The sequence below is a fragment of the Apodemus sylvaticus genome, chromosome 17, assembly GCF_947179515.1.
Source record: "Apodemus sylvaticus chromosome 17, mApoSyl1.1, whole genome shotgun sequence".
Classification (NCBI taxonomy): Eukaryota; Metazoa; Chordata; class Mammalia; order Rodentia; family Muridae; genus Apodemus; species Apodemus sylvaticus.
In genome coordinates, this window is record NC_067488.1 from 49,534,501 (window position 1) to 49,560,288 (window position 25,788).

The window sequence follows — 25,788 nt, forward strand, 5'->3', positions numbered from 1 at the left end:
TCACCAAAGAATGATACCCCATATTCAAATAGTATGCAGAAGCAAAAAGCATTAATTTTATTCTGCAGAAGTTCAGTATACAAGGGTCTACCATTTACCAAGATAGAGACACTCAAGTAAGTTCAGAGGCCCAATTTAAAGCACATTAGGGGAATTCCAGAGAAGGGTAGGTGACCTGTATTTTAATTGGTTGGCTCTATTTCTAGGGAAATTCTAGAACCTTTGCTGGAGCATGGGGCTGGAAACTGTGGCTGAGGAAGCCTGGAAACTGTTGCTGATCCATTGCCCTTACCTCAGGCCAGGTGGTAGGGCAGCTGCTGATGGCTGGGCAGTTTTTGATTGTCTGCCTGCAGCCTTGGGTTTTTCCAGTAACTGACTTGCCTGGACTTGCCCAGTTCTTGGAAATAGAGATGGAGGCCTAGTCTCCTGAACTGCTAATTTGAAGTCTGTCATGGAGTTAGCCTGTCTCAGTCATCACAGTTTGTTTTGTTAAAGATTCATTGCTTTATTCTGTTTATAAATATTTTGCCTCAATATATGCATGTATACCATGTGAGTTCCTTAGGTTTGCAGATGTCAGAGGGTATCATATCCTATGGAATAGTTGTAGGCCACCATATGGGTATTGGACACAAACCCTGGTTCTCTGCAGAAATGTCAATGCTTTTAACCACTGGACCATCACCCATTCCTTGGGTTTTAAATTATGCCTTTGGGGTAATTTTCATAGAACTGATAAGCCTATTAGCAGAAGTATTCTTTATGACCAGTAAACCCCTGGCAGTAAAAATGCCCATTTTCCTTAGAAATTTATATAAACTCTATATTAACTATATATAGACATATAGTTAAAAGAATAATTACAAAGAACTCCCCACCTCCCGTTGAGCTCTGGCTGACCTCAAACAAAGAGAGACTTGCCTGACTCTACTTCCTGGGTGTATGGACTAAGCCAAGAAGTAGAAGATAATCATACCCTAGGTGAGCCCCATGTGTCCTCCCTGAATCAGTTCCCTCCCTGGTCATGCTCTCTCCCTTGCTAAGAAAATATCCTAAATTGCATATTAATCATTTTCTTTCTTAATAGTCAAAGCTTTATTTATATAGATATATCTGTACATATATACAGGCTAAGTTTTCATTATCATTTTTTTAAGATTTATTTTATTATTTTATATAAGTACACTGTAGCTATCCTTAGACACACCAGAAGAGGGCATCAGATCTCATTACAGATGGTTGTGAGTCACCATGTGGTTGCTAGGAATTGAACTCAGAACCTCTGGAAGAGTAGTCAGTGCTCTTAACCTCTGAGCCATCTCTCCAGCCCAATTTTCATTATCTTTAAATGCTCAGCAGTATTTCAGATTTTTAAACTTTTGGGTTTTGTGAAGTTTTGCATAGTATTTTCAGATCATGCATCCCTAATCTAGAAATCTGAAATCTAAAATGCTTTCAACACTGAAACTTCAAGTTCCATTATCATAAAAATTTCTGATTGGGAATACTCAACCTGTAAGTGTTTAAAATTATAAGAGTGGTGGAGAAATGTCCAGTTTAAGAACACTGGTTCCAGAGGACCCAAGTTTGATTCCCTGAACCTACATGGCTGCTCACAACCATTCATTTCCAGGAGATCCACTGCCTTCCTCTGACCTCCACAGGCACCAGGCACTCATGCAATACACAGACATAAATGTAGGCACAGTGCCTATACACATAAAATAAAAAAAAAAACCTTAAATAAATAATCGTATATAGGCTGAAGGAGGAGGATTGTGAGTTTGAAGCCAGACCAGACTACTATAGCAAGAGTTTGTATATACATATGTGTTTGTATATATTCATAAGTAAAGTCATAACCTATTTGTTAAGACCATCCTCCCTGTATGAGTTCCTCACTTAAAACACTCAACCACTTAGAGCTAGAAAATACTTGAGGTTGGGGGACGGGGATAGGTAAAGACTCTAGCTCAGTCATAGAATTATTGTCTACCAAGCATGAGATACTGCATTCTACTCTTTGTGTTAAGAAAAAAAAATACTAGAAACCATTGTCCTTAAACTGAGTATGTACAGCTATTGGGTTATTCCATAAACAATGCACTATGACAGCAGATCACATAGCATTCATTTTGTATTTGGTGTTAAAAGAAATCTAGTGTTGGACATAGGGGTTGCATAGTATCCCAGTACTTGAGTAATAAGGAACAGGAGATAAAAAGTTCAAAGCCAGCCTTAAGTCCATAATAGCAAGTTCAGTTCCAGCTAGGAGTACATGAGATCCTTTTCCAAATAAAAACAACAAAAATATCTTGGTCTAGTGAGATTGCTCAGTGGGTAAAATCTCTTATTAACAACGTTGACCATCTGAATTCAATTCCCATGACCCACACAGTAGAAGGAGATAGCCAACTCCCACAGTGTCCCCTGGACCCCCCCCATATATTTATGTTCTTACATGCATATATATGTGCACATAAATAAATAATATGTTAAAATACAAATATATTTTGGGCCCAGTGGTACAAACTATATTATCTTAGGTTGTATGCAAATTCTGTACTGCTTTGTGCTGAGCCTCCTTGGATTTTGGTATTCTTGAGAGTCTTGGAGTCAGTCCTCTGTAGATACCAAGGGATGAAGGTATTCCTTCAACAAAAGTTAGATTTTTGTAACTTAGCTAAAAATGTCTTAACCTATTTATTGTCAGTGGATATTCATTTTTGTATTTTCTTCTGATAAAAATCTTACTGTTCTGCTGAATGTTGGTGGTACATGCCTTTTTAAAAAATTTATTTTAATTTACTTCACATCCCACTCACTGCCCCCCTGTCCTTGTTACTCCCCCAACAATCCTCCCCCTCCATCTCTCCTCTGAGTAGGTGACGATCCCCCTGGAAATCTCTCCAACCCTGCCACTCCAAGTCTCCTCGAGGCTGGGTGTTTCTCCCACTGAGGCCAGACAGGGCAACCCAGCTAATAGAACAGTTAGCAACAGCTTTTGGGAAAGTTCTATTCCAGTTGTTTGGGACCTGCATGAAGACCTGCCTAGTCTATATATACAGAGATATGGAGAAAATCCTCCCAGAGAGAGAGAGAGAGAGAGAGGAGAGAGAGAGAGAGAGAGAGAGAGAGAGAGAGAGAGAGAGAGAGAGAGAGGGAGAGAGAGAGAGAGAGAGAGAGAGAATAATATTAAATGGATACTTTTATTTGTGAAAGTTCCTTTAGAGCATGTACCTAGAAAAAGATTGTGTGCTAAGTCTGTATTCAAATGTACCAAGTGAGGACAAACTTTCTCCAAGTTGTTGTACCAGTTTTCCCTCCCACTAGGAGTGGAGAGCTGCCATGCTCCTCACCTCTAGCACTCCAGGTTGCTGGGCTTTGTCATTTTACCCAATCTGGAGGTTGCGAAATGGTATCGCTTTGTGGTTTTAATTTGCATTTTTCTGATTGACATGAAATTAAAGAGGTTTTCATGTGTTCAGGGACCATTTATGTGTTCTCTTCAGTGACACTCCTACCCAATCATTTTACAGGTTTTTCATGGACTGGTATTTTCTCATTGACTCTTAGATAGTCTTTTATGTTCCGATGCTAGTCCTTTGTCACAGTTGCATGAGTTGCTGATCTTCTTTTTCATCCTGTAAACCTAATCCACCCAAGGAGAAGTGCTGTGAGCAAACCTGGAGAGAATGAAAGTCTCAAGTTCTAGACACTGTAGTGACACCCTGTGGGTGTGCACAGAGCAGGGCCTGGCACTGGAGTAGTTCGCATCATAGTACTGACTGCTGCTGACCTGTGGTGCTTGCCTTTGCAGGTGGAACAGGAGGATTTTGTAATGGAAGGGCATGGCAAGACTCCACCTCCTGGAGAAGAAAGCAAACAGTGAGTCACGGTGTATTAAAAGGGTCCTATTACAGATCCTCAGAAGCATTTGGTTCAGTGTGCTGAGAGTGTTTGCTGGGCTGTGTAGATGCTGGAGATCCTGCAGAGCATACCAGTTGCTTTGTTGATGCATTACTTCTATTTATAGATTAACTAGAGGGACAAGAAAGTTGGCTTTGTTGTTTTTCACACTTGGCTAATCAAAATTTATGTTATGCTTAAGCAAAGGCTTTACAGCTCAGGATGTTCCAAATTGAACTAATTAAGTTTGGGTGTTTTCCAAAGAAAGTATGAAATGGTGCTTCCTTTCCTTAGCAATGTCTTCATGAAGGAGGCTCAATTAATGGGCTGTATGCACACTCCAAGTGTGGGTTTGTCTGCATACTACTTCCTGAAATTCAATTCCAGTGATAATGAAACTTCTGATCACTATTAAAATAAAGTTTTTATCTGATGAAACAGAGGCTAAAAATACTATAACCTAGCCAGCATTCTTAGTAATTCAGGATTTATCTCTTCCTACTTCTGAAAAAGTGGCTAGTTTAAAACTTCAGTTTGGGACCTTTGGTATAGCTTTTTAGTAGCTCTAAATAGATCTTATTTTCCCTTATTCTGTCATAGAATTGAGAAAATGGTGTTTCAAAGCAGACTGGTTTTTCATATGCCCTTTTAAAGGAAAAACACTTAAGATGGACTTAAAAGCACTGACATAACTCCAAGTTTTATTTAGACAGTAGTTTCCTAAATTGAATGGGATGGCGATTCATGAAATTTATCAAAATCTGTAAAGAAAACTCCTCTTCTTTGTCCTTCCTCCCCCTTTTTTTTCAAAGAAAATAGTTTATTTTGGTGGATCTTAAGAAAATGATGTTTCCTAAACCCTTAGGAATGAATTATGCAGAATAGACTGCTGCCAGGAGGCCAGATTCATTAAAGGGGAGTGCCTTGTCTTGTGTTTGTTGTTAATGGAAACCAGGAGATCTTCACAGCCCTTTAATTTGCTAAGCTAACAGTTTTAAAAATAGCTCACAATATAATCCTAACTTTGCTTCATTCTGTCTATTGCACTTTTGTTTTAGATGAGCTGGTGGCATCAATTTCTCTTTAGGGAGTTAGAATGCCAGACACCTATTTGGTTCTGTGAAAAGGGAGGAGAAATACTTCAGATGATTTTCTCCATGGCTCCTACCCACTCTTCTACCCCACAATATTGTCCTATAAAAGTCACAGTTCCATTTGTCAAGGGCTTTCTGTATTCACAGTAGACACATGCCATCTTACTGGCTCAGGTTTTTGTTTTTTGTTTTTTGTTTTTGTTTGTTTTCTCTTTAAAGATGTACTTATTTTATGTGTATGGGTGTTTTGTCTGCTTGTATATCTGTGCACCACATGTTTGCTTAATACCCGAGGAGGCCAGAAGAGGGTATCAGATTTTCTACAACCAGAGTTACACATGGTTGTGATCTGTTCTGTGAATGCTGGGAATCAAACCTTTATTCTCTGGAAGAGCAGTCGGGGCTCTTTACCACTGAGTCTCTCTCTAGCTACAATGTCATTTCCACTTGGAATATATTGTCTCCATTTTAGTCAAAGATCTACCTGTGTCAGTATAACTCAAAATGGAATTTAAGATTTAGTCTGAGATCTTGCTGATTGTAAGGTGCTTATAGAATTATTTTGTCAGTTCTTTAGCTGTCCCTGAGCTGTACTCCTGAAGGGACTGTGTTTAGCATAGTAACAGAAGTCAAGGCCAAAGCCTTATGAAGAATAGGAAGAAGTTGGGGAAAAAAAACAGTGAAACGGCACAAAGATGTCTCCCTGGATACTAAGGAAAGTTCTGCTCTTTAGAGGTCTAGTGTTCATTTCCTAAACAAATCTGTCTTTGTCTTCAAAGGTCTCTTTGGTAATTGTAACCTGTCCTGAGCTGGCTTCTTCCAAGGGTCAGGAATCCTGGAGGGACAGATTATGCACATGTGTGTGTTCTGCTTTTAGAGAATTTCAAACACATTTAACTTGAGTACCTTTTTGATATCTTCACCATTCTCTAGAAGCCCTTTAAGCCTTGAAGCTTTGTTGTGTGGTTTGGTTTGGTGCTAAGGATGGAATCAAGGGTCTTGTACTTGTTAGGTGAGCACTAAAGTATAGTCCCTTCCTTTCTTTTTGTTCACTCGTTTATTAGTTGATTCATTCATTCTGGGTCTGCTCTGAAATAATTAGGCAGAAATGTATCTTCTCTGTGATTACACTCTGTGAGTTGTGAGTGTCAGGAGCAAAGAAGCTGTGTTCTTTTGTTTGAGGAAAAACAAAGTTTTCATTTCTTTGTTTTGTGGGTTTGTTTTTGTTGTTGTTGTTTGTTTGTTTCCTGTTGTGCTTGTGATAGGACCCAGGACTTTGCAAATGCCAGGTAAATGCTCTGCCACTATGGTCTGTCAAAAGTGCTTGGCAAAAGCAGCTTAAGGAAGAAAGGATTTATTTAGGATCATAGTTTGAGGGAATCTATCATGGTGTGTGGAGGGAGAGCGTGAGGCAGCTGGTCACAACATGTCACACTCAGTCATCAGAAAGATGAATGCCAATGCTCATGTTGTCACCTGTTGTCATCTTTATTCAGTGTAAGACCTTAGCCCATGGGATAAGGCTACCCACAATAAGAGTGGGTTTTCCCTCAGTTAAATAGAAACACCTTCACAGACACACTCCGAAGTGTGTCTCCTAGGTAATATTAAATCCTGTCAACTTGATGAAGAGTGGACTTGCCAGGCAAGTACTTGGTCACAGCAGTGAAGAGTAGCAACTACTACTCATGGTGTAGCACAATGTATGAGCAGTTATCTGCTCATGCTGTTTTGAAAAGTCATCATGCAAAGCATGGTGGTATACCCCTTTGATCCCCACAGAGGCAGGTGGATCTCCGAATTTGAGGCTAGACTGGCCAGACACTTTTCATCATGCTTTTGGAGAGCTTGTTTTAAATAAATGTTTCATTCACAAAGGCTTTTAGTTTAGTTTTGATACTGTTTTCTTTGACACTCATGGGAAGAGCATTCATTGTAAGTGATTTTCAAGCTAAGCGTTGGTTTTTCATGTGCTGATGGGTTTGGCTTTTTCATTTTGTCCTTTCCTTTTCCTTTTTCAGTTTCACTTTCTAACAAATCTATACTTTGAATCTCCATGCTGAAATTGATTCTCATCTTCAAAAGATATGTGACACATGTCTTTAGTCTACTAAAGTCACTAAAGTGATCCAGTTTTTTTTAGCAAACTATTGATCTATTAATTCTTCATTTGAATTTTTGAGAGATCAGATGTCTGAAAGCACAGCTATTGAAGAGGTTTTTGCATAATTGTATTCACTTCAGATTGCTGTATTGCTCAGTGTTCAAAAGATCAGTGATGGCGAGGTAGAGTGCTTGGCTAGTGTGTGCAGAGCCTTGGGTTTCATCCCCAGCACCACATAACATAAACTGGGTATGGTAATGCATCATGAATGAGTCCCAGCACTCAAAGATGGAGGCAAAAGAATCTGAAGTTCAATGTCATCTTCAAGTCTACAATGAGTTCAGTCATTTTAGGATACAAAAGAATCTGTTTCCAACAACAAGAGTATCAACCTATGAATGGATTAATCTTACAACAAAGAACAACTCATAAAAATGTATTCATGGAGGGCCATCTGGAGAGATGGCTCAGTGGTTAAGAGCACTAACTGTTCTTCCAGAGGCCCTGAGTTCAATTTCCAGCAACCACATGGTGGCTCACAACCATCTGTAATGAGATCTGATTCCTTCTTCTGGTGTGTCTGAAGAGAGCAACAGTGTACTCACATACATACAATAAATAAATAAATCTTTAAAAAAATGTATTCATGGTGGTCCTACCAGGGAACTCAGTAGGTAAAAGCATTTGCCACCGAATTCTCATAACATGAGTATGACCCCTGAAACCCACATAGAGGTGAAAGGAAGGAATGGCTTCCTAAGTGTTGTCCTCCAGGCTCCACATGAGTTATTCATGTGTCACTCATAGATCATATACATTTTAATAAATAGATACCCTAGATCAAACTAAAGATCCCTAGGCTAGCCTTGGAGCAAAATAGTAGAGCACTTACCTTGCAGACACAAGGTCCTCAGCGTAGTCTCAAGCAAGGCAAAGGGGGAAAAAAAGATTCCTTTTGCTGTACTATTCCTTGCTTTGCATTTGGCCACTCTGTTTAACACTGTGCAGACACACATGCAAAGGTGTGTGCACATACACAAGATAAGAGAAATAAAGCTGGCCATGGGGTTGCTGACTTTAACCCCAGCAGTTAGGAAGAGAGCATAAAGATCTCTCTTGAGCATCATGAGTATGAGGCCAGCCTGGTCTTTATACCAAGCCACAGGATAGCCAAGACTACACAGAGAGATCCTCTCTCAAACAAACAAACAAGGAAAAAAGAAAAGAAAGGAAGAGAGAAACAAAAAGAAAAAAGTAATAAAAACAAGCCTCTTTTAAGTTCTAATTTATAAATATAACAGAGTAGCATTCTAATTTCCAACAGTAATCTGAAGATTATTGGATCCAAGTTGTATTGGGGATTTCCAGGTAGTTTGAGGTACTGTTCTGCCTTCCAACTATGTTGAAGGTAAGACCATAGAAACAGAACTCACAGTTAGATTTTTCTCCTCCTCCTCCTCCTCCTCCTCCTCCTCCTCCTCCTCCTCCTCCTCCTCCTCCATTGCATTGTTTGGTAACCTTGAAGTTAGTAAAATTTAGAAAAGCCTTTGCTTTTGTGTCTACAGTTTCCTTTACCTGGCAAATGGCAAGATTCCTCCTTTAGGACTGCATTTAAGGGATTGGAGACATAACTAAACTGGAATATCACCTGCCTACTACATGCAGAGCCCCAGCTTCAATCCCCAGCACCTAGTAAAACTAGGCTTGGTGGCCTGCCTTCAGCACTCAGGAGATGGAGGAAGGAGGATCATGCTCAATCACACAACGTGACCAGGCCTGGGATTTAAAAATAAAGAAAAACAAAACAGAGAATAAGGGAGGGAAAAAATAAAACAAAGAAGAGAAAATGGAAATAGTTCAGAATTTTAAATCTCACCCCTGCTGTGAAATTTTTTTCTCTCATTTTCATTATGACACCATGATTGATTGATTGATTGATTGAATGAATGAATGAATGAATGAATGAATGAATCTGCAGTGCTAGGGATTGAAACCAGGGCCTCACATACAAGTGTTTAAACACTGTCTTTCCAATGGTAGTAAACAGTTTTACAGCATCCTGAACCTGGAAAATACCTGCTACACAGTGGATGTTCACATAGTGATTGTTGAACCCAGAGCCCAAAGCCTACCTCTCTGTATGGTTTTAGGTTTTGTGTGTGTGTGTGTGTGTGTGTGTGTGTGTATGTGTGTGTGTGTGTGTTAGATATATTTAACTTTATTTAAATATTATACAATATGCACATGCAATGAAACAGGCTATACTGCAAATGTGTAGTTTTTTATGTTTGTGTAAAAGAAGAAAATGAATGTAATATAAAATAGTGAAAATGATTTTTTCAAATAAAAAAAATCAGGTTGTTTTTTTAATAACAATAATCAAGATAATAATTTATCAACACCAAAACAGAGACTATAAATTATAGAACAAATAGAGGCCGAGAATAAGCTCTCATATATGTGGGTGAAAAACTTTGACAAAGATGCAAGAATAAAATTGTAAGACATTTTCAGAAATAATACTGAAAAAACTGGAATATCTATATGTAAAGTATGAGCTTTAATCCATAACTCACACACACATTTCTCAAAAGTAGTTTATGGGCTTAAGCTTAACTTCAAAAATTGCAAGATATTCCACCATCAATCACAAGACAATGAGTTTGAATTGAGCAGTTTTTTTGTTAGTATAATATTTTTTGTTAATTCTTTGAGGATTTCTGTGTATGCTCTATATACTATACTGGTTTGTTTGAGACAAGAGTCCTGACTGGCCTGAGACTCACTCTGCCTGCCTCTACCTCCCAGTGCTAGGGTTAAGGGTGTGCATCATTATACCCCGCTGATATACAGTGTATATTTTAATCATTCATGCCTTATTTTTCCCTAACTCCCAGATCTGTCCTACCATTTGTTTCCAACTTTATATCCTATTTATGCTACCCATCAATGCATGGATTTTGAACCATCTCCTGGAACATGGTTGACCACACTGCTAAAGAAAACTAGTTCTTTCCCTTCTCTAACACCCACCAACTACCAATAGCTCCTTGCCTAGGGTGGGGGGCTTATGAGGCCTTTCCTTCTCTAGCTAGAATGTTAAAAGACTTGACCTTGTGTAGGATACACTAGCTGATAGAAGTTCAAGAGTATATTGATACTGTCATGTCCAGAAGCCACTGTTTTCTCTGATCTTTCCCAACCTCTGTCTCTAAAAATCTTTTTACTCCCTCTCTCAAGATTTTCTCTGAGCCAGGAGGTTGGGGGAAGCTGTATTGTATAGATATTCCATTTATAGCTGAAAACTCTACAGACACATATTCTTTACACTTTGATTAGGTATGTTTCTACATTAACAATTGTCTAATGCACAAATAAGCTTTGATGAGAGCTGAGAACTGCAGTACTAATCTAAGTAAAGATACAGGTCTTTAGAGAGTAATTTGATACCATGTCAGTTTAGAAAAATAATAATAGAGGGTTAAGCCCATAGAGCCTATGGTTTCCTCGCCCATGGTTTCTGGATCAATTTACAGTACCAAGTATGTGTTTCCTCTCATGGAGTGTCAGACCTTAAATCCAACCAGAAAAGAGTTGGCTACTTCTATACCATTTGTGCCACTATTGCGTCAATTGGCATATCTTGCCAGTCTGGTCCTAATTGTAGCTTCCAGGATTCACACGTGGGTAAGTAAGACTTTTGATAATTTGCCTTCACCAGCAGGCTGCATAGCACCTTCCAGTACTTTGAAAGCTAGCCAGCAGGAGAAGAAACTTCCCTATTAGTATCAACTTGATTACTTCATGTCCTGTGACCAAAGTATGTGTTGTATTGAGCAATAGGATCTTACCATCAAGACCTGGTGTGCAATTAAGAGCAGTGTGCACTGGCTGGTTTTGTGTGTCAACTTGACACAGACTGGAGTTATCACAAAGAAAGGAGTTTCAGCTGGGGAAGTGCCTCCATGAGATCCAACTGTGGGGCATTTTCTCAGTTAGTGATCAAGGGAGGAGGACCCCTTGTGGGTGGTGCCATCCCTGGGCTGGTAGTCTTAGGTTCTATAAGAGAGCAGGCTGAGCAAGCCAGAGGAAGCAAGCCAGTAAGAACCATCCCTCCATGGCCTCTGCATCAGCTCCTGCTTCCTGACCTGCTTGAGTTCCAGTCCTGACTTCCCTTAGTGATGAACTGCAACATGGAAGTGTAAGCTCAATAAACCCTTTCCTCCTCAACTTGCTTCTTGGTCATAATGTTTGTGCAGGAATAGAAACCCTGACTAAGACACAGTGCCAGTAGCCTGCATTGTTTTGGGGGTCCTTAGGACATCTCTGACCAACACCTTGAGGGGAAGATATCTCTCTTAGCACTAAACCTTTTGTCTTATTTTTGTTCTTTGTTTTATTTTGTCTTTTTGAGACAAGGTTTCTGTGTAGCTCTGGCTGTCCTGGAACTCACTTTGTAGACCAGGCTGCCCCAAACTCAGAGATCCACCTGCCTCTGTCTACTGAGTGCTGGGATTAAAGGTGTGCACCACTACCACCCATTAGTATTAGACTTCTTTATTTGACAATCTGTAGCTTCTGGAGGAGCATTATCCTCTGTTTAGGATCATTCCAATTTCTCTCTCTCTCTCTCTCTCTCTCTCTCTCTCTCTCTCTCTCTGTCTCTCTCTCTGTCTCTCTCTCTCTCACACACACTCACACATACACACACACACGCCCAGCACACACATAGCCTACTTATGAGACAGTAAGTTTACATATGGGTTTTTCTTGTTTTAGATTTCTTTTTATGTACATGAGCATTTGCCTACATATATGTATATGCACCATGAAAGTACCTAGTTTCTTCAGAGCCCAGAAAATGGTGTCATGTCCCCTTGAATTGGAGTTACAGACAGCTGTGAGCCACCATGTAGATGCTAGAAACTGATCCTAGGTCCTCTGCAAGAGCAGCCAGTGCTCTTAACCACGAATTCATCTCTTCGGTCCTATGGCTTTTCCAGATATCTCTAGTGTTAGGAATCTTTTTCTCTTCCCTTCCTTCCCACTGCTATCCCCACTTAATACTTTCCATAATTCCCTTTCATGTGTGTTCTATGGTCACTTCTACCTTAAAATCTTTGTCCTCCTCCCCTTAGTCCCTTTCTAGTTTTTTATAGCACTCCAGAAGATTGAGCCCACGATCTCAGGCATGCTAAGAAAAGTTAAAGGAAGATAGCACTATTCAGGGAGTGTGGCAGCATCTGGAAAGTGGTCAAAGAATGCAAATGGCTTCTACCCTGGAGCAGTGGGTCTCAACTTCCCTACCACTGCAGCCCCTTAATACAGTTACAGCTTCTCATATTGTGGTGACCCCCAGCCATAAAATTATTTTAGTTGCTACTTGAAAACTGTAATTTTGTTACTGTTATGAATCATAGTATATATTTTTGGAGATAGAGGATTGCCAAAGGGGTTGCAACCCACAAGTTGAGAAGTTCTTCTCAATAAGAAGGCAGGGTCAGCTGGAAACAAATCTCTCTCCATATCTCTCAATGCAGCTGTAAGACTGCCTAGGTCCTTGGTATACTTGTGTTTGCAGACTTTGAAGACTTTGTCCCATATTGTAGAAACAATAAGAGATAACATTCTACATAAATTCATGATTTGATTTATTATAACTTTCCCATTTTATAAGAATTCATACACACACACACACACACACACACATTTTTGTTTTGTTTTTTTGTTTTTCAAGACAGGGTTCTATGTGTAGCCCTGGCTGTCCTGGCACTCACTCTGTAGACCAGGATGGCCTTGAACTCAGAAATCTGCCTGCCTCTGCCTCCCAAGTGCTGGGATTAAAGGTGTGCGCCACCTCCTGGCTTGAATTTTTATAATTTTGATTCTGAATTTCTTTGGCTAAAAGCAACGGATTTAATTGATAATAATCTAGGACCTTTTGTTGCTGTTTTGTTGCTTTTAGTTTTGTTTTGCTTGTTTGTTGTGAGGCAGGGTCTTCCCATTGCCTGTTCTGACTTTGAGCTCTGTGAACCTGAACCTGGCCTTAAATCCCTGATACTCTGCCTTCTTCTACCTCTTAGATGCTAGTATTACATTTATGATTCACCACAATGAGTGCCTTAATTTTTCTTAGTTAATTTTTGATGCTTTGTATTTTCTCTATCATCCATTAAATTGAATCTTCTTTCCCTTTATAATTTCTGACAGGACTGTGTAGTTATATAGCTCCAGTTGGCTTTTAGATCTTTTTATTTCTTTCTGCTGCAGGTATGTGGTATAAGTAATAGTTATTGAATCCAGGGTCTCATATATGGTAGGCCCTAGCTTCTTTTAAAAATTATTACTATGGTACTTTTTACGTGTATGGGTGTTTTGCCTCCGTGTACATCTGTGTACCATGTATGGAAGCCAGAAAACAGTGTGGGAGCATCTGGAACTGGAGTTACAAATGGTTATGAGTTGTCCTGTGGGTGCTAGAAATCAAATCAAGGTCCTCTAGAAAAGCAGCAACTACTCATAACTGCTGAGCCATTTCTTCAGTTCTAAGCCCTAGCTTCTTGAATCTGTGGGTTGTAGTCTTACATGGTTGTAGTCTTATATAGCTGAATGTGAGTGTTGTAAAAACATTGGGCAGCAATAAAACATTTCTGAATGCAGAGTGACTAAAAATTGATTCAGAAATCAAATTCATAATGAATGTGAAGTGTTTGCAGCAGCGCTCACCTGTGTCGTCATAGGCTTCACTGTAGCCCTGATGCTGAAAACACAGCGCATGCACTTCGCACCTCACATGCTTTCACACAGTTCAGTGCCAGCTGATGTTGCCTGAAACACCTTGGCTCAGACTCAAGACTATTGTATGTTCTGATGGCAGTGTTTTCGCTTTCATACAAACTGTTGAACTCTTATAGGAACATAATGGTTTAATTACAGAAAACAAAGACTTAGCATATCGTTCTATGTCATTCTTCAGCAGTAAGTATAAATTGGTGTATCTCTGGATTTTATTGTTGTGTTAGAATGTTAGATTATAAAGATAGCTGTTTAAGTTGCTGTTAATAATATATATCTTTGAATGAATTTTGGCTTGGATTAGGAGAGAATTCAAAGAGTTTCTGAAATGGCGCTAAATGCATCTCTCCCATTTTGTACTGTATATCTATGAGAAGTGGTGTTTTCAGTGTTGGTGATTATAAAATCAAAATATTGATCAGTTCTGAAAATATTAAAGGTTCCCCATGTCCTGCAGTATCAAATATTCAGCCAAGATTCATTTAAAAATAATTAAGCACACATATCATTAGTATTAGTATTTTTTATTTAATAAACAGTGATGTCACAATTATTCCAAAGAATTATTTTAAAATATTTTTCATGATCTGTTATCAATAAATATTTTATTAACATATCTTTCTTATTTCTAGTGGGTGTGTTCATGCACATGCCAGTGGGTGTGGCGGCTAGTGGCTGGCCTCTGCTGTTCTGATGCTTTTGTCACATGGGTGATTATGGTATGGCAAATGACTTACTGACAGAGCCTCATGTAACTTGGGCTGGCCTCAAATTCACTGTTGCCAGAGGCTGGCCTTGAACTCCTGAATGTTGGAATTTATAGGTGTTCCCCACCAGCATATGTTCTATATAATAGCATAGCAATAGACCTAGGTTTTATAAAAGTTGGTCAGGTGAAGAAAGGTTATAAGAGGGAACAGTGTAAGAAGCTCTATGTAAGCCGGGCGGTAGTGGCGCACACCTGTAATTCCAGCACTTTGGGAGGCAGAGGCAGGCGGATTTCTGAGTTCGAGGCCAGCCGGGTCTACAGAGTGAGTTCCAGGACAGCCAGGACTACACAGAGAAACCCTGTCTCGAAAAAAACAAATCCAAAAAGAAAAAAAAGAAGCTCTATGTAGTCTTAACTAAAACAGGAAACAGATTTAAACATCTGTATAAGAATACTGTACCCTGGAGGATAGAGACAGAATAAAAATTTGTGACCATCACAAATAGAGACAAGGTGGCTGTGTAGTGCATCAGTTTCCATAGGTCTCACATATTGAGCTTACTAAGGCTTCCACAACTCATCTGGAAGGCACTGGAAGGATAGAAATAGATTAATGTTCAGAGTTTCTAGCCTGGGAGTTTCCTGCCTCTGAATCTCAGCCTGAATCTCAGCTGTCAGTCCAGGTCTCTGCATCCTTCTAGGGCAATGCAGACAGTGGAAACTCTTTACACCACAGAGTATCAGAGCTGCCAGATTGACTGGGCAGTGCCTCTGCTTGCCTTGAAGCAGCTCCTTTCCTGTTCTTTTATGTAAAGTGGAGGAGCATAGTGTAAAGGCATTAAAAGCCAGAAAGACAAGCACTTAGCATCCGGATGGATTGAACAGGTTCTCTTACAAGGCAAGCCTGGCCTTTAGAGTTCGTGGCTCTCTGCTGACTGGCCACTCCGCCGAGTTCGTTTGGGAGAAGCACCTTGGTCAACTTACTATTTCTGCTTCTTTATGTCTGTAAAGAATCCTTAAAATAGATAGAATGGATCAGGATTCCTGGAGATCTCTGGCATTTATTCCCCTAAAATACTTATACTTGCTTGTTACTTCTGTTTAGCCCAGCTCTTCAGAGCAGAGTTCTAGGTGATTTCATTGATTCATTCACTCAACTGCTGTTTAGAGTTCAGGGTAACACCTCACTGAAAATAGGGAAGATAGTGGTTTGCCCACAGACAGTTGTAGTTTGTAGGCAAAGACCAACATTAAGCAGTTTCTGTCATAAAATGAAATAACTCTTCAGTAGTAAAATGTGTATAGGAATGATTAGCAAGAAGGCCTGGCTTGTACTGGGAGGCCCAAGATGGTTGCTTTGGGTAGTGACTGACTTTTTGAGACAAGGGTCACATGGCATCTCTGGCTTTCCAGGACTTGCTATGTAGAGCAGAAATCCACCTGCTCCTATACAGGGGTTAGCAGCATGTACCACTCCTAGCTGGTGACTAACTTGACCAGAATAAAGTGAACCAAGCCAGGAAAGCAAAGAAACCAGGGCCTGGAGAGATAGCTCAGTAGTTTTGAGCACTGGCTACTTTTGCAGAGGACCTGGGTCCAATTCCCAGCACCCATAACTACAGCAGATAACAACTGTCTGTAACTCCACTTCCAGGGGATCCATCACCCTCACACAGACAAATGCAGGCAAAATACTATGCATATAAGAAAAATAGAGAAGAAAGAAACAAAGTACCGTGACTTCCCATCTCCACAGCCTACCTGCCGAGAGAGAGAGAGAGAGAGAGAGAGAGAGAGAGAGAGAGAGAGAGAGAGAGAGAGAGAGAGAGAGAGGAGAGAGAGAGACACAGACAGGTGGGGGTGGGGCACTGGACTTATACTTCAAGCCCAGGGTGGGTTTTCTAGGGTAAAAGAGTCAAGCTGTCTTTGAGGAGGGCCCCGCAGGAAGCTAGGTAGGCTTTAATTGAGTGCCTAGTCCGAGCGCCTTCCTCAGCAGGGAAGGGATTAAAGATGACTCAGAGCTGCCCAGCCTGGAGGAATCCAGTGGTGAAGCCCTGGCTTAGTCTTAACTTAGGTTTGCAGGAGAGACTACAGAGTGTTGTACTCACACAATAGGCGCCAAGTTCTGGCTCTGCCGTTCTCCGTTTGCTGAGCCGTTCGGATATCGGGTGCTGCTTAACCTCCCTAAACTGACACTCTGTTCATGAGTGGGTAGAGTAACTTCCTGTCTTTTTGTGTATTTTACAGGTAGCTAGAGATCAGCTGTGTCCTGGTTCGTTTTAATCTAAAAGCTAAATTCTCTTTTTGTTTAGGTAAAGCTTTGTTTAAAGCCCCCTTTTAAAGAGCAGTTTGCCAGTCTGTTCTTGCCCAAACATCTAGAGAATAACTAGCAAGGGAGCCAAGATCAGATCCAGGATCTGCAAGCATCGTTAGCAACTGAGCATATTTCTTCTATAAACCAATAAAGGTTTTTCTATTTTGTTCATCTGTTACCCTTATGGTGTTGCCACTTTCACATGCAGTATCTGTAGGCGGGAGTATAAGTAACAGCATTGCACAAATGAAAGCCCGTGGAAAGGGGCTGCTTTCACTTTAAGGCAGCTTCAACTCCAGCTCCCTCCCCTTTCCTGATTGACAAACCTACCCTAAGTCACGTGATCCGCCTCTATTTGAAGGTCACAAAAAGCTGCTTCCTTTAGAGACAGAGGGGGAGAGAGAGAGCAGGAGGGAGAGTGAGCGAGAGAGTTAGTTCAAGCCAAAATGGCCGACAGAGTCTCTGCTGGTTTCTGAATATTTAAAATACAAAATACAGATAGACAAAAAGAATTCATTTTTTGGACCTTTTTTCATTTCCATTTCTACCTTGTATGCCTCAATTTGCTGGATTTAAGCACTGCTGCACTTTATGAGGTTGGTAAATATTTTCAATTTTTAAAAACCAATTGATTTATATGGATCGTGTCTAACCGTTTGCACTACTGGTGTTGCAAATCGACATTTCTCTAGCATGGAGACTGGCTTCAGACATTTCGCGAATCTGTAAATCATACTCGTGGTGTACTTTTGGTTCAGCATTTTAGAAATGGAAAAGACTTGGTAAAATATTTAAATTTCGGAGTGATTTAATAGCACGTTTAGTTTATATGTAGCTTTTTATCATTTCTATCATGCAAATAAACGAAGCTGTGAGTAGTTGAAATTTGATATTTAGAAAGAGGTTTTTTTTAAAACACAAGCCTCTCCTTCCCCCCCTTAAATCTGCTGCAAAAATTTGCATAAATATAAATGGGTTTGCATTCTTTCCGCTGCTAAGGCCGACAAAGGATCAGGGAGGACTAGCCCTAGAATGGGAAAGCTCTCTCTCTCTCTCTCTCTCTCTCTCTCTCTCTCTCTGCCTGGGCTATCCTTCCTGGAGACAGGAAGAGCCTAAAGTAAGATACATTTTAAAATAGGGCCAGCGGGTTACTGAACACACCAGGTTTGGGGTTATAAATTCCCCTTCTTGAAATGCAGGCAGTATGTGGCTCACCCCTCTCTTCTGCGCGCGCTCCTTTGCACTGGGTCCCAGTGTGTGTTCTCAAATGTGCAGCCAGATGCGCTTTTATTTTGATCGTGGCTTCAACCAAATGGTAGGACTGTCTTGTAAACACGATTATTTTAAAGATATAAATGGCTCTTTACTCTGTTTAGAAATTGTTTCTTTAACAATTCTTCGTGTACATTGGTCTCCATTTCACATGAAATAAAATATTTTATTTAATGTTAGATTTTCAACGCCAGTTGAGTGTGCGATGTGTGCCTTTTGGACATATATTTGTTGTAAAGTGCTCATTTAGGATCATAAAACTGAGTGTCTGTGTGATTGTTAGTAATCCTGAAAGTGCGGTGCCTCAAGTTAAATTCCATTACTCCTAACACAGGATTCTAGAAGCCTGAGAGCAGGCTGGAAAGAAAGCCGAAAACTTGCTTTCTCAGGGCCACCTCCCCCTATCATTGTGAGAGTGTGATGTAATGCCTCTCGGTCTGGTGTGCTGAAAAGACTGTAGTTTGTGATGTGGCGGGTAAATTACCCCCACCCCTGACAAAATCCCTTCCCCCTAGCACATCCTTGGCTCTGAGAAGTCTTGTTTTCTTTCCTCTTTTCTCCCAATTTGTGTCCCCTTGATTTGTGCTCTGGCATATTTGCAAGAGAAAGATACCATTCTTCTAAATCTGCTACAAACTATAGTTTAGAAAAGACATTTAAAATATGCAAACAATCATATCCCTATTAAATGTGTAGACTTGGATTAAAGCTAATTAAGGATAAATGGAATAATTTTGACCAGAATCGAACAGTTTGAGGGCAGTGGGTTTTTTTTTTGTTTCCCTTTTAATTAATCTAATTATGATATGCTAACCAGCTGGGCCTTAAAGTGTTCAAAAAATAAAATGGGGAAACTGCTGGACCAATTTGAAAATTCTGACAGTGTGGAAGAGGGTGTGTAGTGCTTTCAAAAGCTTTATTCACTGTTAAAATGGGTTGGCCTCTTGTGCTGAAAATGGCCTGTTTCTTTGGGCCAATTGTGTGTAGATGAAGGGACTTTTCACACTAATTTAACAAAAAGACTTTCCATTTGAATACGTAAGGATAATTAGTCTTCTGTCTCAGAAGAGCCATCATTTTATTATTTTTTAAAGTAATGTTGTTATATTAGTAATGGCTATAAGCAGAGAAGTGCCTGGAGTGCTAAAGGCGTCCATGTAAATTTTATGGTGACATAAATTCAGCTTTTGTGTGAGAGGAATTGGAAACATTACATTAAACAGGAAGACACATTTGACTTTCCTTTACTGAAATATCTTTACAGTTTGGATTAGTAGAATTTATCTCAGTGACAGGAAGTGTTGCATTGTGCTGGGTCTGAGGAAAATTAGAGCTGGTTCTTGTTTTTTTCTCTGAAAATGAAAGCAACCATTCGGAGCCTCATTTGGTGGTTGATTCATTTTACCCCTGATTCCTAAGTTGTGGCTGAAGACAAGAAAAGACTCAGCTTGCCATGTTTTGCCTTCTGCTTCTTTTTGTGGACTGTAAACATGTGAACGGCAGGTTTATTCCCTCTTGCAGAGAGGAACCAGAGCAGTGCCCGCTCCCCTGGGCAGAGAGGAGAATGATATTAAGCACATTAGCAGAATGCCATCAGAGGCACTGGCAAGGTTTAGTAAGGACCCTTCCCAGAGATACTGCAGAGGTGAGATGAACAAGACCCGCTCGCTCTCCTGAATGTGAGTTTGGTGCTCTGGGGAGTTTTTAAAACTCAGCTGCCATTTTGAGTCCAAGTTTTTGTGGAGCCAATTCTTATTCTCACAAAATTGTGATAATTCAGAGCAAATAAATGAGTAGCACATGCAGTGTGCAGATGACTAGTACTTAACTGTGTCTTCTTTAAGGCTTTCTGCTTAGAATATGAATTGTTGGGTTAAAAACTTTACAGATGTTGTTTGGTGTTATGAGGAGCAAACCCTGGCCATATTAGAACTCAAATATTGTCATTTTATGTTTTAAATGACACGGTGTATTCAGAGGAAGGGTCTTACTGGAGAAAGTAAACATGATCCTTAAGCCCCACTCCCATTCATTTTTTTCCTTATGCTATTTGTGGCTTGAAGCTCTAAGTCATTATTCTCAGGTCTACCTCGCTTTCAAAGAGAAGTCTTAGACTCACCACTGAGCGAGCCATCACAGCATTTGATAATATTTATCAGAAGTTTGTCTGGCCTTCCATCTGGTCTGCACACAGCATTGGCATCTTTGATAGATGCAAATGTAACTCTGCTGCTGAACTTTGAGTAGCCTTTTGCTATTTGCTACCACTGCTAGGCCAGTCCTTTAAAAAGAAACTTCTAGAAACTGAAGCAGAGACTTCTCCAACTCTGTCTTTACCAGGTGCTGAAATGTGAGTGGGTCAGGGCTTATGGCACAGGCTGAACAATAACAGTGATGGAATGGCCCTCACCCCCCCAGATTACCCAGGACTGAAAAGTTGAGAAAATGTATCTTTTATAAGGGTAAATTTACTCTGGTTAAGTGACACAGGTGGATATAGACTATGCTTTGTTCCTCTCTACCAGTGAGGTTACTAAACACATCATCTCAGACTGGTTGTGTATGTGCAGCATTCAGAACAAGCACCTGGTCACAGCTGTCCCAAGTGTCTTCATTGAAAGCCCTTATCTGGGGAACTCAAATAATCACCCCCTGTGTTAGTTTTTAGTCGGCATCTTTAGGTGGAATTTACTATTTCAAGATTGGATCTTTGAGCATTGGTTGAGAGGTAACTCCATAAGCTAATTGTTTCCTAGTATAGTATTGTTCTTGGATTTAGTCTAATCCCCCTTGTCTCACCTCCTTCTTATGATTAGACCACAGAGTGGCTGGAAAGAATTGAAGTCACTTGGCCTAAAGAGAGATTTAACCCATTAGAGTTAAATATTCTCTTCCTTCCTTTATGTATTTCTTCAGAAATCTTTCGTTATATCCTGATGCACATACTAACAGAATATAAGAATTTTGACCCGCCATTCACTCTGAACAGCCACTTGGTTTCTCTGGAAATACTCGGTATCTGGTGACTATGTTGACTAATAAATAGCCTTGGATTATGTCTAGAATAAAATTCTATAATTTTCTTTACTGATAATCTGGGATTGAATAGTAATTTTTGTTTTTGATAATCCTAGAGCAGTGGTTCTCAACCTTCCTAATGCTGCAATCTGTTAATACAGTTTCTCATGTTGTGATGACCCCAACCACAAAATTAATTTATTGCTACTTCATAACTGTAATTTTGCTGCTTAAGAATTATAATGTAAACATCTGCATTTTCAGATGGTCTTAGGTTCTCTTTCTCTCTCCCCCCCCCACACACACAGAGAGGGGGTGGGGAGAGAGAGAGAGAGAGAGAGAGAGAGAGAGAGAGAGAGAGAGAGAGAGAGAGAGAGAGAAAGGGAGGGAGGAAGGGAGGGAGGGAGAGAGAGGGAGGTCTGATCCCACAGATTGACAACTGCTGTTCTAGAGATTTGCATTTAAGGTCTGACATGGTAATTTTTCCCCTTTGTTTCAATAGCCCTGCAGAATCTCTTCAAGCTTACCTTTAGAGTTATCTCTGAGAACCTTAGGACCTCAGTTGCCTTCCTAGTTACTGTAACATTCCTTGCTTTCACTTTAATTCCCCTTGATCATTTCACTGAGTATAATTATATGCTACTTGTATATGGAACCCTCTACACAAAGTAACCTTTTCCAGAACTGTAAGTATAGAGAAACTTGCTTACTTTTCTGTTCTCAGGGCTTGAACCAAGAGGAAGTGCTCATGATTAAATGCATTTGAGTGCAGGGTACAGTGGCACAGGTTTATGATTTCAGCTTCCAGAGGTAAGGCAGGAGGAGTGAATGTTTAGAGGCAGCTGCTGTAGCATCCTTATGGAGACAGACTCTGGCTTGGTGTTTGTTTACTTGTTATTGTAATTATTTGAGTTAGACCTAGTATAAGGTCACTCTTCCTGTGTAAAAATGGGGAGAATAGGTTGCTGTGAAGTACAAGACATCAGGTACCTAATATTGTTTCTTTCACCTTCACAAAATCTACCTTAGTTGAAAAACCAGAAAGGCTTTTTATAGGGTCACAATCTGAGGCCCAGGCTGGCCTGGAGCTTGTGGCAGCCTTTCTGCTATGGCCTCCACAGTGCATGCATTACAGGTGTGAGACTCCATGGCCCAAAATACACCAGGAAGGCTCTTGCAGCTTGAGAAGGCTTCTGGTCTTTCATGTGACCACCAGGGTCATGAAGGAGTTGAGGAAGACAGGAACAGGCTAGTGCCTTTTTAGTTTTCATAAAGCCCCAGAGGCCCATGTTCTCATCTTATTTCTTCCTCTTCTTTCTTAAGATAATCTATTATATTTTATCGATAGATCGCATTTGTTTGTTTGTTTGTTTGTTTATTTATTTATAGACAGGGTCTAACTATATGGAACTTGTTATCTAGACCATTCTGGCCTTAAACTCAAAGATCTGCTTTCCTCTTTTTTTTAAAGATTGCTTGGATTACAGTAGTCTGCCATCATACTTGGCTAATGCAGTTTTTATACTCATTTTCTTCCAGCTCTAGCCCTATCAGTATTTTCTTGTCTCCTTTTCATATGTTGTGTTTTGTATCAAAAGTTTCTAGGTAATTTTACATGAATTATTATTAGAGTTGACAAGACAGAAGAATGTAGAACACAGTATTTCCTCTCATTTTAAATATTCAAGCCCATATATAAATTACATTTAATCAAATTATTATTATTTTTCTTTTTTTTACTCAGAAGATGTGTTAAATAAAAAAAACAAAAACAAAACAGGTTAGTTGTCCACTTTACAAAATGCTGTTGATTTATAAAAATGGCTTTTGCTCTTTACGTTTTTTTAAAACATAATATTATTGTCTACTTGATCATTAATACAGCAAATAATTAGTGAATGCATGGCAATATTAAGTATTAGCATCAGAGAAAGTATGGGCTTACCTGTTGCTTTCTGATTGATTTGATTGATGCCTGTTCTGGTCCACAGGAGAGGAATTCATATCTGATTTTGTAAACTTGGTCAAAAGAATGTGGTTGGGAACGCCATAGCTGCTCCTGTTGTTTGCTAAGTGGACATGGTGTGCCTGTCAACCTGCCTTCCCGTGACTGTGTTCATGCTTATAGATTAGTGCTGCCATCAGCTGGGCAGAGAACCTGCTTTCTTACAGTGGTCTGTAATGACTGCAGAGACCGTCAAAGTACTGAGAAGAAGTGACTATTGAATGCAGAGACATGAATGGGAATCTGCATCTCCCCGCTCAAAAGTTTAGGGAACATCTTGGAAAGGGGGGCAAAAAGAGCATAAGAGCTGGAGGAAACAAGAGGGGGTGTGGAATGTAGGCTTCTAGGAATGATATGGCTGTCTACCTGTTGAACTCCGAGTATATGAGCATACACTTACCCATACAAGCTCTGATCTGAGGATATCCTGACGTGGAGTGAGTGGGAGAGGCTTTTGGGCACAACCCTTCCCTGAAGACTTATGTGCATACACATGCATATTCAGTGTGTGTGTGTGTGTGTGTGTGAGAGAGAGAGAGAGAGAGAGAGAGCACGCCAGCCATTGGTAAGCTCCTATAAATCTCTATACTCCTATAAATAAATGCACCTTCACACATGCTTTGGTGAGGAATTCAAGTAAAATTCATCGAGTCTCAAAGCAGAACAGCTCATGAAAGTAGATGGAGAGATAGTTGGGGAGGGGAAGGGAATTATATCTGGAGCAAGATGGGAGAGGGTGGTGAATATGATCAGAATACATTGTGAACATGTATGAAACCCATTAGTAAACATAACAGTATGTTTTAATAAAAAACAAAAATGTAATATGAATATTTCTCTAGGCACTATTGCTGAATTAGAAAGAATATAAATGTGAGGAGGCTGGTTGGTTCCGGATGTCACTTGATTGCTAAGGAAGATCACCCAACCCAAGCTTGTACAAAGGCTCTGCCTGCAGCAGGAGCAGACAGTGGTGTATTTGAGGAGCTTCATTACATCATATGTGGTCATTATTGTTGGGGTGTAATTGTGCTTAAGACCAGAGAGATGGTCTGGGAAATGGAGAATGAAAGTTAAACTTTGGCAATGGAGTCTGTCAGCCACCAGAGAAGTCTTTTTCTTCAGACCACTTAGAAAAGGTTTATGCAGGAATGTCACTTGTTTAGATTGGTTTGGTGAATGGCTGAGAGGGTAGAATATGTGACCATTCTGACCATTTAATACAACAGTATTCTCAGGAGATGTTAGCCAGAATTGTCTGTGAAGTTAGGAAGTAGATGATTTCCAGGGACATTTGGGAAGCCATCACTGACTCTGGACTGGGCTTCTGTGAAGAATAGTGAGTACCCTTTACTGAGTTAGAGTCCATCTATGAGAGGTAGATGGGAGGTTCACACTATGAGTTTAGTTTGGAGTTATTGAATGTTGTGACTTTCAAATAAAAATTTGCAGAAGTTAGAGACCTAGTCTAAGATAGATTTAAGAATCCTTTGTAGTTAAAAGTTTCAAGATTCTCCTTCTTGAATTGGTTTTCCTGGTAAGGTGTCCAAAGATGGCACATCCCTCGTGTGTAGTATAAAGGGCAGTGGTGGTAAGAAACATTGTTTTATAAAGAAGATAAAAGCCAGCCAGGCAGTGGTGGGACATACCTTTAACCCAAGGCAGGGGCAGGTGGATCTCGAAGTTTGAGGACAGCCTGGGCTGCAGAGTAAGTTCTAGGACAGCTAGGGCTACTCAGTGAGGCCCTTTCTTAAGGGGGGGGGGGGAAATGATTAAAAACCATATAGTTCCATTACCACTGCAGTGATGGTAGTAATACCAGGGTTTGTTTTGTTTTTCAAGACAAGGTTTCTCTGTGTATCCCCATTCCTGGTGGCCAAGGGCATTTGAAGAAGAGAAACTGGTTTGAGCTGGATTGATTGATCAGGAAATGCTCTGTGAGGACTTTGTATATAAGCAGGGCCTAAAGATTGGGCAGAATTGGGCTCAGGGAACTCTGAAGGCTGAGCATTCTAGCTTGACGAGCAGATGCAAGACTGTCCAAGAAAACTGATTGAAAGTTAGTGAGGTAAAGAGGAACTAGGTGCCTTCTGTGAGTAGTTCACATCAATGTTAGGCCATGAATGGAGATCTGTAATCTTGGTGACAGTGTAAACAGTTGCATTTGGGGACTAGTAAAACAGCAGTAGGCTAGAGAGGACAGTGATGAGTGTAAGAGGTTCAGAGTCCTGCAGGCCAATTAGAGTTGAACCAGGCAATGGTAGCACACACCTTTAATCCCAGGACTCAGGAAGCAGAGCCAGGTACATCTCTGAATTTGAGGTCAGCTTGGTCAGCACAGAGAAATCCTGTCTTGGAAAAACTTTTTTTTTATAAATGAGTTTGGTGAAAGAACTGTGGTGAAAAGAACTTGCTCTCAGCGAGGCTGACCTTGAACTACTGAAGGGCAGACTCCAGGTTTTCTAGGCAAGAGCTTGGAATCCTCTGTATGTGAATTTCTCCCCATCCGTACAGAGTTCTTCAGGTAGAACTGTTGGGCAGAAAACTGGCCCTGTGGAGCTGCAGCCT

The 25,788-nt window shown here is 40.3% G+C and overlaps 1 protein-coding gene across 7 annotated transcripts in view; it reads left to right on the forward strand.

Annotated features, from left to right (window-relative positions):
* Positions 1 to 25,788, forward strand: part of Tnrc6b (trinucleotide repeat containing adaptor 6B) — a 210,505-nt gene that overhangs the window by 71,335 nt on the left and 113,382 nt on the right. For 6 of the 7 annotated variants that reach the window (XM_052161482.1, XM_052161481.1, XM_052161486.1 and 3 more), the window contains one exon: positions 3,821 to 3,888. In XM_052161482.1, coding sequence (XP_052017442.1) covers positions 3,821 to 3,888 — 68 coding nt within the window. Of the gene's footprint in view, positions 1 to 3,820; positions 3,889 to 17,299; positions 17,522 to 25,788 lie in introns of those variants that run through there. The other variant, XM_052161484.1, reaches the window with a different exon arrangement.